Source organism: the organism of the source record quoted next, unplaced genomic scaffold (genome assembly GCF_019419815.1).
Source record: "Pyrus x bretschneideri cultivar Hongxiangsu unplaced genomic scaffold, Pyrus_bretschneideri_v1 Contig18, whole genome shotgun sequence".
Taxonomy (NCBI): Eukaryota; Viridiplantae; Streptophyta; class Magnoliopsida; order Rosales; family Rosaceae; genus Pyrus; species Pyrus x bretschneideri.
The window spans coordinates 1,942,650-1,955,979 of record NW_025999479.1 but is presented as its reverse complement, the minus strand read 5'-3'; the positions used below and the strand labels follow the sequence as shown (position 1 = coordinate 1,955,979).

The 13,330-nt window shown below is 36.6% G+C and overlaps 2 protein-coding genes across 3 annotated transcripts; one reads left to right on the top strand and one right to left on the bottom strand.

Annotated features, from left to right (window-relative positions):
* Nucleotides 1-3,749: 3,749 nt before the first annotated feature.
* LOC103959267 (MICOS complex subunit MIC60-like) lies at nt 3,750-9,551 on the bottom strand. The gene is given in 11 exon segments (XM_048581926.1): nt 3,750-4,288; nt 4,463-4,562; nt 5,580-5,638; nt 5,641-5,733; nt 5,736-5,767; nt 5,907-5,974; nt 6,668-6,787; nt 6,904-6,996; nt 7,725-7,802; nt 7,990-8,139; nt 8,592-9,551. Coding segments are annotated over 11 exon segments (2,052 nt in total). The 3' UTR covers nt 3,750-3,989.
* On the top strand, nt 9,513-11,986 carry LOC103959268 (DNA-directed RNA polymerases II and V subunit 8A). 2 transcript variants are annotated; one of them, XM_009371620.3, is made up of 5 exons: nt 9,513-9,645; nt 9,971-10,070; nt 10,626-10,783; nt 11,199-11,335; nt 11,706-11,986. In XM_009371620.3, the coding sequence occupies exons 2-5, from the start codon at nt 9,998-10,000 to the stop codon at nt 11,818-11,820; spliced, it is 483 nt and encodes a 160-aa protein (XP_009369895.1). In that variant the 5' UTR covers nt 9,513-9,645; nt 9,971-9,997; the 3' UTR covers nt 11,821-11,986. The 2 variants fall into 2 exon arrangements, with proteins under 2 accessions (XP_009369895.1, XP_048437882.1); XM_048581925.1 differs by having other exon boundaries at nt 9,645-9,758.
* The last annotated feature ends 1,344 nt before the right edge of the window (nt 11,987-13,330 follow it).

The window sequence follows — 13,330 nt, the reverse complement described above, 5'->3', positions numbered from 1 at the left end:
TAATTTGCATAACCACACATGTGCTAGATTTAATTGTAACAACACTCCCCTTTGCTTGGAGCTATCGAGTCCATGCTGGACACTGAGGCAGTTGTAGTTAGATCAGCCTTCCTCCGACCCTAGAAAATCATGGTCCCATAGGGAGCAAAATGCTATCATTAAACCTTGCTCCGACTTCTTTATTTCTTAGCCGTTCTAGATTAACGAGGGAGACAAAAAGGGAATTTGCTCCGTCGGAACTCTAGAAGTGCCTAGACTATAGAAGAAGAAGAAGAAGATGAAGATGATGAACAAGTTTGATGACGCTGTGAAGAAGTCCGTTGAAGAGGGAGCTCAACTGTCCCGCAAGGGAAGACCAATGAGGCGCTCAAAACTGGACCTCTCACTCCATTCGAGTTAAAGTTCCTTGAGGCGAAGTGGTGGTAGACTTCAACACTTTTAGCAATTAAAAAATAAGAAGAAGGAGAGGTAATCCTGAGCAAAGGCGAAGGTTTCATTGATAATTGCGTTATCAAAGGTGAATTCGAGGGTGTCTTTATAGTAGTTATTGCATCCTCTTAAGAGTATGATTACTGATGCACACGTCAATCCCTAGATAGTAAGAATCTCCAAGAATATAGGAAACTTATATGATCCTTGATCGGATTAGGTTTTAGTTTCTTCCGGACGAGAATGGTTAATCTCGGTGGAATCAGCAAACTTCGTCTACCTTTCCAGAATACATGATACGGTGGCACCGCTGGTCTGTCCGTGCACCCTAATATGATTAGAGTTGTTGAGTCAATGACCAAATTTCTGAGGTATTCGCATCCTGGTCCACCTTCTCCGCCCTTGGAAAATCATGATCTCACAATCAACATTTAGACCATGATTTTACAAGTACCTAGATTGCAATGATGAATCTTGTGAACGGGTTTATAGCAAAATATCCTTCAGTTCCTTAGCATAGCGTTAGGAGCGTGCTTGATAACGTGTTATGGCCTATTTTGCTAAAGGGAGAGAAAGGGTGCAGCAAAGAGAGAAGAAAGGTTGAATTTTTATGAAGTGTATTTCCCATCATCTGTGCCTTTATTTATAGTAAAATGGGTAAAATTTCTTGCTTTCTAAGTAAATAAAGAGATAAAGATATTCTAGTATCCTAAATACCATATGCTAATGACTTACACAATTACATATATATTAGAATTTATTTCACAACACGGATATTCTAGTATCCGTCTTTGTCCGCCTGCTTTCCTTTCTTCCATCTTTGTCCACCTGCTATTCCCATGTTGTCTACCTGAGAACACGGGGAAAAGTAGGCGAGCAAAGATGGATAAAAGGAAAGCAAGAAAGAAAAGGGACTGCCACCAACCCTTGCCGAGGTGAGGATCAGTGGCTAAACTACTAGATGAAATTTGAAATCTCACACACAATGAGAAAGACACTCATTAAGCCACTGCTACCACCACAACCAGAATCGCCACCATCGACTCTACCATCGCCGCATTGTTACTCTGCACCCCAACCACCAAATCCCACTATTAGCACCATCACCATACCTCCACCTTTGCTGTTATCTCCACCACCACTATCCTTGCCATTGTTATCATTGCCCCCACTCCTACTACTATGTCCATTTTGTTATTGTATACAATTATATCACTTTTACATTACAATTTATCAAACGCTTTTATAGTACTTTTTATACTCACGGCACTTTTAAATTCAATTAACCAAATGCTCATCTGCTTTATTTTACAACAAATTATTCTTAAAGCACAGCAAAAATAATTTTTTAGAAAAAAAAAAAAAAAAACATAACAATCCTAAACCAGCCCTAAATTTCTAGTTTTACCTACAACTTACCCTCCAAATATCCCATTTACTATGCTTTTTGACAGGCTTGATTTTATTGTTTCGGCATCCGCCAGCATCTGGAAAAGTCAAGACTTAAAAACTAATTGGTCAGTTATCAAGGAAGGAGACAGCAGCAGCACTTTGTGTGATTCCAAAGTGAAAGCTTGGTGTTTTCCTTCGCAAACCAAATAATTGGAAGTTTTAATTTCCAAAGTGAAAAGTGATTGAGACTCAGCAACTGCCAAAATTTCCACAATGATGTAAATCAAAGCTGCAATATATATGTCATGACTTATGTTTAAAGATGAGTGATAAACATTTCCTAATAGATCTTGTACATTCAATCGAATTAAATAGTTTAGGTTTACTGTTATTTTGTCTCTATTTAATTGGCCGGGGGCTCTTGTCCCTCTAGTCACAATTCGCCATCTCTACCTTGACGAGCCATCAAATATATATATATATATATATATATATATATTTATTTATTTATTTATTAACAAACGATAATATATACTGAGAGGGAGGGGGTGGCTAAGCTTCATAGTGAGTGAGCAATAAAGTGGCTCAAATTCACCTTTGGCGATAACCGAATATACGACCTCTCATTTACAAGTAAAGAGGAATACCACTAAACCGTAGTACTAAGTAGCATGCCATCATCGCTCTTAATCTTACTAGTACAAAAAACCTAGCTTTGAACCAAGAAACTCTAAGCTCTTGCATCTCACTCATCCACTGGGAAACTCTAACATCTTGAAACACAATTTAAAAAACATGATTTCTCTTCAAGTGTGAAAAATCATTTCCCAAGAAAAAAAAATCAAAATTGCAAGTGGTCTTCTACCAGAGTGGTAGAGAGAAGTGTTATTCTTGCATCACAACATGTGTTCAAATTTTGTTGACTCTCTAATCTAACATCTAATTTAACAAATATATCGCATGATAAAAAAAATGAAAATAAAAACCAAAGCAGCAATTAGTTGAGGAGTAAATCTCTGTCTCTTTGTGTTGTTCTTTTTATTTTTAATGTTTAAAAGACATCATGTGAGTTTGATTTCTCAACTAATTACGATTAGGATTGATAATCATACTAACAATTAATTTTAATTAATAAATTTAGTAATTTAATTGTAATACAACCACACTACATCATCTTCGCTGTCACACGAATCAATTGTCAGACGTGGATGTTTCCTTCTTCATGTCATGTGTCAGGCTGCAGCTAACTTAGGAACAGTGTCATATTTAGTTATTTACAAATAACTTAATTGCTATATAATTTCATCCACATGCATCTTTTTAATTTATCATTTTTGTTTTAAAATAAAAATCAGAAAAAAAATATATAATTGACATAGAATAGTTCAAACTTCTCGAGAAGTAAAAGTGAGCTTTTTTTTTTTTTTTTTTTTTGAACAAACGATATTATCTACAGTAAAGAAGAGCGGGTGAGCTTAACATTACAATGGACGAAATAAAAATGAGTTTTTATTTTTAATTTATACAAATTAGGATGTCAAGTGTCATGTTTATAAATTGTGTAAGCATGAAGTGCTTAATACTGAATCACCCAAGAAACAAAGTACTTTGCTATGCATGCAAAAATTTAGAACTCGTTTGATGACCATTGTTTGTAAGAGCCATTTGATAATAATTTCGCTTTTAGTTTCTCATTTTTTTTAAAAATTGAAAACTCGTATGGTAACTACTATAAGTTTTTTTTTTTTTTTTAAATGAAAACTAAAAACTAAAAATAATTAGCAAGAATTTTAAGTTTGAAAAAAACAAAAACAAAAATTTGAAAACAAAAATATTATCAAACAGCCGCTTAGTTAATACCAAATGGTAACAAATTCAGTATATACAAATAAATAACGAATAGCATGGCTACTCAAAAACTTGGTCGCTTCTGTTTGAATAGTGTCCTGAAGCACTGATATCATTCCATTATATGCAAAACTTTGTAGCAACTGAAACAAAATGCCACTCAAAGGGATGATCCGGATACTTCCCATGGCAGTGAGCCTGCCTGAAAAGAACTCACATTTTCACTCTTTCTGCACGTAACACATCGAACTGGATGATTCGTTTGTTTAGACAATTATCGAGAGCTACAACACTAGATCAAAAAACATTTTACGTATCTCTCAAAGCGCTAGCCCCTCCAGTTTAATATGGTAGGCTCTGTATGTGTAGTGAAGAAATGGACTTTGCGTAACGCTGATAGAAGTAGCATAAGATTGGAGGAGTGTGAGAGCTTGGTCTGTGATAGCCCTATTCCTAGCACGCTTCACCCATTCACCCACTACTTCCGTTGCTTGGGTGCCTTTCACTCCTTCTTCAAATGCCTCTGCTGCTTCGGCTATCTTTCCTTCAGCAAGGTAGTACTCCACTTTGTTGATGATGGATTCAATTCCGTCCCCAGAGTGGTCATCTTCCTTCACCTACACAAAATCCCAAGGACAAGTACAACAAGCACTCCAATAAGTTGATTTATACCACATTCCTAGTGGATTTAGAACGGAAACCCAGACCTCATATCTACTTACCTTCAACCAGGATGCAATATGTGCCAAGGAATGCGCCAAAATGCCACCACCACCAAGAGGAATTAAACCCCTCAACCAGGATGCAATATGTGCCAAGGAATGCGCCAAAATGCCACCACCACCAAGAGGAATTAAGCTGAGGTGCCGTACTGTCCCTTTCAAGGCATCAAACTGCACCAAGAGTTAAGTTTAACAAATACAGCGCTAGGTGTAACCCATCCATACTATGATTTCCAGAATTCACTAATCAGAACTTGAAGCACTCAACTATTTTCAGTTCATAGAACTTCATAGGTCATACTAAAAATGCCGAGAACTCATGTATCAGCAACTTCAATTAATATCTCATCCATTTTTCATATAGATTTTCACTAAGTCAGGATATTGCTCATACTGAACCTGTACCTTTATGCATTTACCAAGGAAAGAGCCAAGACAAATTTACAATCTTAAAAAAAAATGGAACTCAGGTGACTGAACAAACATTTAAGAATTATTTGAAAAGTTTAGTCGATGCATCCTCAATAAAGCATAGTAAATTTTAGTCTTACATATCTTCACAACCAAAAAATATATTAGAAACAAGGCATGACTTCGTCAAACATTCAGGGTATAAGAAATGATGCATTTTGGTCAACTTTATAAAACAGTTTATAGGCAATAGATTAAAAAGATCCTAGTCTACAACAAAACTTTAACAATATCAGCCTAGATAAGTCCAAAAGTCATGTCTTAAAAATGGCAGACGGGGGAATTTCCTCAAAATCCTTGCTAATAAACAAAGAATTTAGTAGATAATATCTCATCAACAGTTTTGAATGCATATTTATAAAGCAATTCAACCTGAAAGTCTGACCAGTCATCTTTCGTGGGTTAGTAACTTAAGATGCTATGCATCTGTAGCCTGTTGCTCTAAAACGATGTATGACTTATAAGGCAACACTTGAGCATAATTTTAACAATCTTTATGTCAAAAAAACTTAGACATGCAATGAATTAATAGCAGGTCATTGTTGTGCAATCAAACTTTCCAGGAAGAAAATAATTCCTTCCATCAACTATATAAACAGTTATGGTCAGTCTTTAATAGAAAACGGTTACGAAAGGGTGATAAGATTTGACAATTGATCATAAGGGTAATGATCTCCTCTAGGAAATACGTGGAAAAGTAAGAAAATACCTACTAACCTTCTGATTCAATTGCAATAAGGTATCTGTGGCATTTCTTCGAGTTTCTTCAGGAAGGATGATAGGACAACATCCAAAATTGAATCTTTATCAATACCTTCAAGATAAGTTTGCTGAGCCTCTATTTCTCTCTCGATTGGTAATCCCTTGAAGGTGCATCATCTAGTGCGAGTGCTCCCCGCAATACCCACAATCACAACACATATCATTGACAGATAAAACTTAAGGGCTTGAAGAATCCCTGATGACGGTATGAATAAAATATGTTCTCTTCTAAATAAATAAAAAGGAAGCAGGAAAAATAATATAATAATTACCAAAGGAAAATTGTGAGCAGAGTGAGTCTGACGAGCTTCTTCAGATCTTGCATAGAATGCCACACACAAGGCATTTATCTACAAAAAGAACCTAAACATCAGATTTTGTAGTGCACGAAGTCGTCAATCACTAATTAGAGGCATTCATACACACATTAGCACTATGAATATTTAAGCTAGATGCATCAGTTACGAACTCAAAGTTGTATAAAATTGAAACCTGCATGCCTTAATCCTCTGAAAGGATCATACGGGGACCATTAGGTCTGAGTTCATTTACTAATTCTTTTATGAATTTTCAGCCCTCAAGATAAGCTTATGGTATAGAAAAAAAGGGACCAAAAATTTGATGCATATGCATAAATAGCTAGAGCATTTTACACCAACAAATTTGCGGCCAGCAAAATTGGAGTTGCATTTCATTTTTTTTGACAAAGGAAAAAGGGATCTTCTGTAAAAAAAAATTGTGTGCCGGCATCTATTACACTTCCCCCTAATTGTTTTTGTTCCTTTCCTAAAATACAAACTTCAAGTAAGCACTGACATGGGTGAACTGAGTTCATTTTCTGAGCAGTACTTTACAAGCAATTGTTGTAGGCAACAAAAAAAATTTCTGGATTCAAATTCTCTCAAAAAAAATCAGAGTTACAATCTTCATTAAAACTTTGTCCTTTTCAGACAGTTCAAATACAAATAAACACAAAATTAGGACCATAAATCCACATTTAGGTGTTTTGATCTATCCTACGGTGACTTGAGTAGTAATCTTACATGAAGATTTGCTTCGGCCATTTTCTCAATTTGGGATGTCTTCTCTCTTGCAATTGCTGCTGCCAATCCTGCTTTTGCTAATTCCTCAACCTTTTTAAACTTCATCTCTGCATCACTTTCCTGCATTTACTTCAAAAAATCAATTTCAATCTACCAGTCATAATATGCTGATGCACCATAAAGACAAAAAGATATAATAAAATAAAAAAAATGACAGCACCAAAGCAATTGTGCACCTTGTGCTCAAGTTCTGTCTTATATGTCTCTTCAAGTTTTTCTTGAAGTGACTTGAGTGCAGCAGCTGCTTTTTCCCTTTCTCTCTTTAATTCCTCAAAAGCATCAGAAAAAAAAATAAGAAAAAACTATAAATTTCCCTATATAAAAATAAAAATAAAAATAAAAAGTACGAACAGTAGCTATATTGAATTAAACAAAAGTTATTTGTAGGTCCTGAATAATCAGGATTACTAGGTCTGGGGGTGGCCAAGAATACATGCGACTCTGTGCACATGCATGTGCTATGCAGGTTACCTATCTCCACTCCTCATGCTTTACACTACAAGTATTCCAACAGGATACGTGTCCTCCTAAAGGTTTCATGCAAAGAAATGATCATTTTCTAGGCCAAAAATATGCATCTTTTCCTTGCATATGAGATAAGTACAGTAAATAAGAGACTAGACTCTTCACAAGAAGACAAAAGACTCCTTTGTGCTAGTGAAACAATGGAATGACTAGTTAAACAGGTCAACATGAATGGCCATTTCGTCTTGCATGGAATTATTGTAGTACTCCAAACTTTTTGAGTCTGTATTGAAATACTAATACTTCATAGTTCAAAATTCTTAATAATACACCAAGGACTTATTCCCAAGCGGGTGCAAAATACCCTTGAGGGAATAAAAAATGTGATGCAAAATGTCTGTCAATAATTAACAACTCATGGAGACACAGTTTATACAAGGTATCCTCCCAGTCAAGGCTCCAAATGAGAAAGCAACATGAAGATAGTCTATTGAAAATAAAACAAATAAGATATATGAGAGAGCTCTTGAACCTTGTCTAGCATTGCTGCCTCTTCTGCAAGCATCAGTTCCCTGGCCCCAGCATCCTTTTGTTCCTTTTCATACTTCTCCTGTGGTGAGCTAGGTAGTCAAATTTATGAATAGTACAGAACTCCCCGCAATACTCTAGTCCATTTTATAAACGAAAGTGAGCCATAAATTCTTGTAAATTTATGAAAAGTACGGAGCTCCCCACGACAATCTAGTCAATCTTATAAAGAAAAGCGAACCATAAATTTGGTAAGTAATAGTAGAAACCTTTAACTTTCTCTTTTCTTCTGAAAAAACACGAGCATCTAACTCCGCTTGACTTTTCTCTGCGGTATGAATGGCTTGTAAGAAGTCAAGAACTAACTTTCCACCTTTGGATACGTAAGCATCGTTTAGCCCTTTGATTACATCGAGCGCCTATTAATTTAAAGAACCAGAATTCAGAGAGTACAATTGGACATTCCCTTTTAATATTGTAACATCAATATGCATCAAACGACGAACACAAATTGCTTATAATTACCTCTTTTTCATTAGGAAAGCTATTGTATTCATTACCATCCTGGCTATTAATAAATTTGATGTTTTCGTTGGCCTCATCCTTCAGATGATATGCCTTGAGGAGAGAACCTGAGATGGCTCTTCACCAACACCTAATGCAACCAGTAAAAACAAAGTTTCGCCAAAAGCAACTTCATTTAAAGCCCATTCAAATAAGCTCTCTTCAATGTTAATGTCCAATTGACAAATTGTTTTTACTCATAACTCTTGTGATATATCATGTTGCATTGATAATTGCAGCCTAAACTATTAGCATTCACTATCCACAAGTACTTGAAATTATTAAAAGGAACCCAAATGAGAACTACCTCTGCCTTGTCTTCTGTGAAATTGTGTTGTGGTGGCGGTGTCTTCACCTCATTTTCTTGCTGATCTGCATTGGTCTGGGAAACCACTCGCGGTGTTTGTATCACCTCATTTTTCTCCACACTTGTTTCTTCCTCTACACTCTTCACGTCTACATTCCCTTCAGATGATGACCCAAGATTCGCATTTTGGGAATACTCAGGCAAACCTTTCTCACTTGCTATGTCACTCTCCGGTTTATTACCATCAGCCACCTGAGACTGCGGGTTTTCGCCATTAATTCTACTCAAACCCTCCACATTGGGAACATCCGACTGCGTTTCCACCTTCTCCTCAGCAATGCCAGTTCTTTCTTCATCATGTTTTTCTTCTCCTACATGTTTGTGATCCTCGAAACCAATGGCGGCATCCTTAACCGAATCACTCTTCTCTTTCGCACCGAAAATTGGGTCTAGATACCCGGTTTTGTAAGCTGCCACAAACCCAGCACCAACAGCAGCGCTTCCGAGGAAAATTTTGGCACTGGAACCGCCTTTTCCCGGCTGCGGCGGATTGGGTGCACCACCAGGATGGTGGGAAGAAGTTCTGGACGCTACGGCAGAGAATTCCCTTGTAATCGGCCTCGGAATCCTTCTTCTAAGTCCACGACAAGATGCAATCTGCAGAATTGACCTTTGCAACATGGATTTCTGGGGAGGGAGAGAGAGAGAGAGAGAGAGAGAGAGAGAGAGAGAGAGGGCGCTGAGGTGAAGATGTTTGATGAAAGGTCGGAGCGCGTGAGGAGTCAGCGGACAACGGTCTCGAAAGAAAGGGGTTCGTTCTAGTGGGGCTGGTGGTGGTGGTGGAGGTGGAGGTGGAGGTGGAGGTGAAGGAGCCGAGTGGCCAACTAATAAAGTGGCAAAACGAATCGTTTTGGTCTGGGCCGGGTACATAAATAAATAAGGAAGAAGCCCTAAGTACATCTCGCGCTCTCCTCTCTCTCTCCCGCCCAACGCCTAATTCTTCCTCAGCGGCTTCTCACTCCCAGCCCGCTCGTCCTCTCCATCTCTGAGCTCGGTAACCCTAACCTAACTACCTCTCTCTCTCTCTCTCTCTCTGCATTTAATTTTGTGGGTTCTTTCTCTGTCTCTCTCACTTGAATAGTTTCAGAAAAGGGTCTGTGTTTTTGGGTAACTTTCTTCCATTCCATATGGGTTTTTGTTAGTTGTTGCTTGTGGTTTGGAGTTGCTTGAATTTAGATGCTTTTGTGTTTCTGCAACTGGGATTTGAATTTTAGGAGAAACCCAGAGCCACTTTTGTGCATTTTTTAGGTAGCTTCAACTTATCATTCTTTTTACTGTTTTATGAGGCTTTAATTTCATTTTATTTCATGATTGTGTAGGTCTAACTTTGACAAACTTGGGTAAGAATGGTTGATTTCCTGTTTGATGATATATTTAGCATTGAGAAAGTGGACCCAGATGGCAAAAAATTTGACAAAGGTTTGCCTCTCTCTCTCTCTCGTCATTGCCACTTGCCAGTGCCAGACAATTTCATTCAGTTTTTCCAATCTTCACCAGATGCATTTATCTGCTTCTGAAATTTATTTCCATCTAATCCTCTTTTGCATAATCATGGTCCTCATATGCATTACTCGAGTCTCGTTGTTGTTAAATGTGTGTGTGGACATTGTATTTCTTTTTTACGCATCGTAGAATTGATTTCTATTGTGTTTATACTTCAATGAACTGAACTGAGGTCTATATTCAAAGCAACATAAAAAATGAGAATTCAGTTCTGTTTGTTAATTGATTTACTAGAATGAATTTTGCTATTTGTAAATATTTCGAAATTTCTTCTCCGCTCTTTTTAACGGTCAATCCTTTGGGGTTTGGACATTTCCCTCACGTAATTAATTGCCCCACATTATTGGAAAACGCCTTTTCACACTGTTAGGTTGGCTTGGCAATGGCATGATCTATAAAGCTTTCGACTTGTCTGAAAAATATTCTAATGCTCTTTGGTGCTCTGCTTAATTTTGATATGTGTTTCTTTAGTTTCCCGGATTGTAGCACAGAGTGAGAAGCATGATGTGTTGCTGCTCCTAGATGTGAATACGGAAATATATCCTATGCATGTAAAGGAGAAGTTCTTGATGGTGCTGTCTCCCACACTTGAGTGGAGCGGAGCACCTGTTACTGGAAAACGTGGGCAGGTACTCTACTTTGCATGATGTTCCTTTTGAAGTGGAAATAAATTATAACTTTGAGAATTGGTAGGATTTTTCCTCTCCTCGTACTAATATTTTGACCTCCGAAATTTGAACTCTGATGCAATCTCGTGGGTTGGTAGATTGAAAACTGGGCACATGTGCATGTGTCTTCACATGTTTCAGTAAGGGAAGCAAAGGGCAGAATAGACTAGTACCAGTAAAATTTCAAATGGCTTGTAGTATACAAAGTTGACGGTTTATAGTAAAACATTCCATTGACATGTTCATGTCTGATTCTCTTTCACATGATCTCTGTCAGTAGAGAAGACGAGTAAGAATAATATCCTGTTCCATTTTGTATATTGTGTTAAAATTACTCCTTTTGAGCGTATTCCTGAATACTGCTACCTTTTGGCAGGTTGAGCAGAAATCTCTTGCTGACAAATTTGAATATATTATGCATGGATTGCTGTACAAAATGTCAACAGCAAGTTCAGAATCTTCAAAAGGAAACCCCAAGGCTTCAGATGAAGGTTCAAAGACTGAGGTCAAAGTGTACGTGACATATTGTTCAAACTATCTTTTCTTGCAACCTTTGAAGTTTCTTGTTTGCAAGTTGAGCTCATGACTCAACATACACGCACAGACACACTCTCACTTACGCAGAGTGAACGTTACTGACGTGTGTCTGGTTTAGTGGGGGTTCATTTTTTTGGATATCATTTAGGGATTGCTTATGATATATGCAAGTAGCGCTCTTGTTTTAAAAATCACATTTAGGTCGAGATCCATTTGATCTCTGGTATATTGCTGTCCTCTTACAAATTGTGAGACTAAAAAGAGATGAATTTGTTTTGATCGTTTAACGGCCTTGCGGTCATCTTCCTAACATGCATTTTGACTGGGTTTATGTGATTGGCTTCAGGGAGGTATACGCTTCATTTGGTGGGCTTCAGATGATGCTGAAAGGAGATCCTTCGAGTTGTACTAAGTTTAAGATTGATCAGAACTTATTTTTGCTTATCAGGAAATTGATGTGAGACTTCTCGCATGATTGAATGGCTTTTAAAACCTCTACATTGCTGTTACTTTATACCCTTTTAAATAGGTCGAATTCAACTTTTGCGTTTCTTTAACGCTGCTAATGTTGCAACTTTGCAATTTTCTGATATATGTTTTTCTTGGTGAACCAATTTTTTGAGTTCATATTGCATGCTAGGGAAGCTAAGTTTGTAGACAAAATTTTGGAAACTAAAAATATGAAAGTTGATGATTGGTTTATTACTTATTGCCGAGACTTTATTTAGTTTGCAAATTTTATTTCTAAATTTAGTCTTCTTAGCATTAGTGCTATTGTAAGTTGTGAAACTTCCCGGTTGGTCATGATTAGGGCGGCTGGTTTTTCAGTTTTAAATCTAGCCCTTGTTGGTTGTAATCCTAAAAGACAATCCTTTCACGATAAGACCTTTCGGTTGATACATTTGATTAAATCGTTACTAGCATATGCTTACACACTTTGTGTCTGTGAATATATTTTATTTTTATTTTTGAAAAAGGGAATGAGAGAGGGAGAGAACATGAGAGTGAGAATAGAAAGAGAGGTATTTTATTTTTTATTTTTTAATATTAAATATATGCTAAAATTACTTGTAGCTGAGGTTTCGATGAAAAACAACAAAATTTGGTTTTGTAAACTTTCATTATTGCCCATCATTTTTTTTATGTGGTAGACAGTTTGGTAGGCAGTTTGGATTAAAGATTAATTGGAGATTAAGAAATAATACGAAATAACATCACATAGACAGAAGTAGTCCAAATGAGTTTGGAGGAGAAGCCTGAGAAGTAAACATACTAACAACAACAAGCGAATTAAGTTGTGAGTGATAAATAGGTGAAAAGTTAATTAAAGGATTCTTCTCTTCACATGAAACATGTGCATACAAATCAATTTCTAGTTATTCTTTCTATAAATCGTTATGACAATGTCCCAGGTTAATAATGACACACTAATTAAGCCTCAAATTTTCCTAAGTTCAATGAAAATGAACGCTTTGCTCGTCAAATTATTCCTCTCATGACATCTAACTACGATACGTGATAAATATTCATATCAAATGACACACCTCGATCCCGATATTCCCCGAATACCAAGCTAGGTATGTACTAGCCGACATCCAAGAGTGACGAAAGCCATTTATTGAATGCAAATGTTGAGCAAAAGAAATAAATAAGACTCATAAATTTAAATATAATGAATATGCATTTAAGGAACGTGTTCAGAGCATACAATTAACTAGAATATTAAAAGAAATAATATAAAATTGAATGAATAAAAGAATGGGTCCTACATAGAGGACTCGAAAATACCAATGCGGAAGTGCTTTGACGCTGGGATTATATGCCTCGATTCTAAGTCCTGAACGGGACGCAAAACAAACATGAGTGGACCAAATTGATATATATATATATATATATATAATAAAACAGTTATCAATATACTAATCCCCAGGTTTTATGAAAACACATATATCATGATAAAAATAGGTTTTC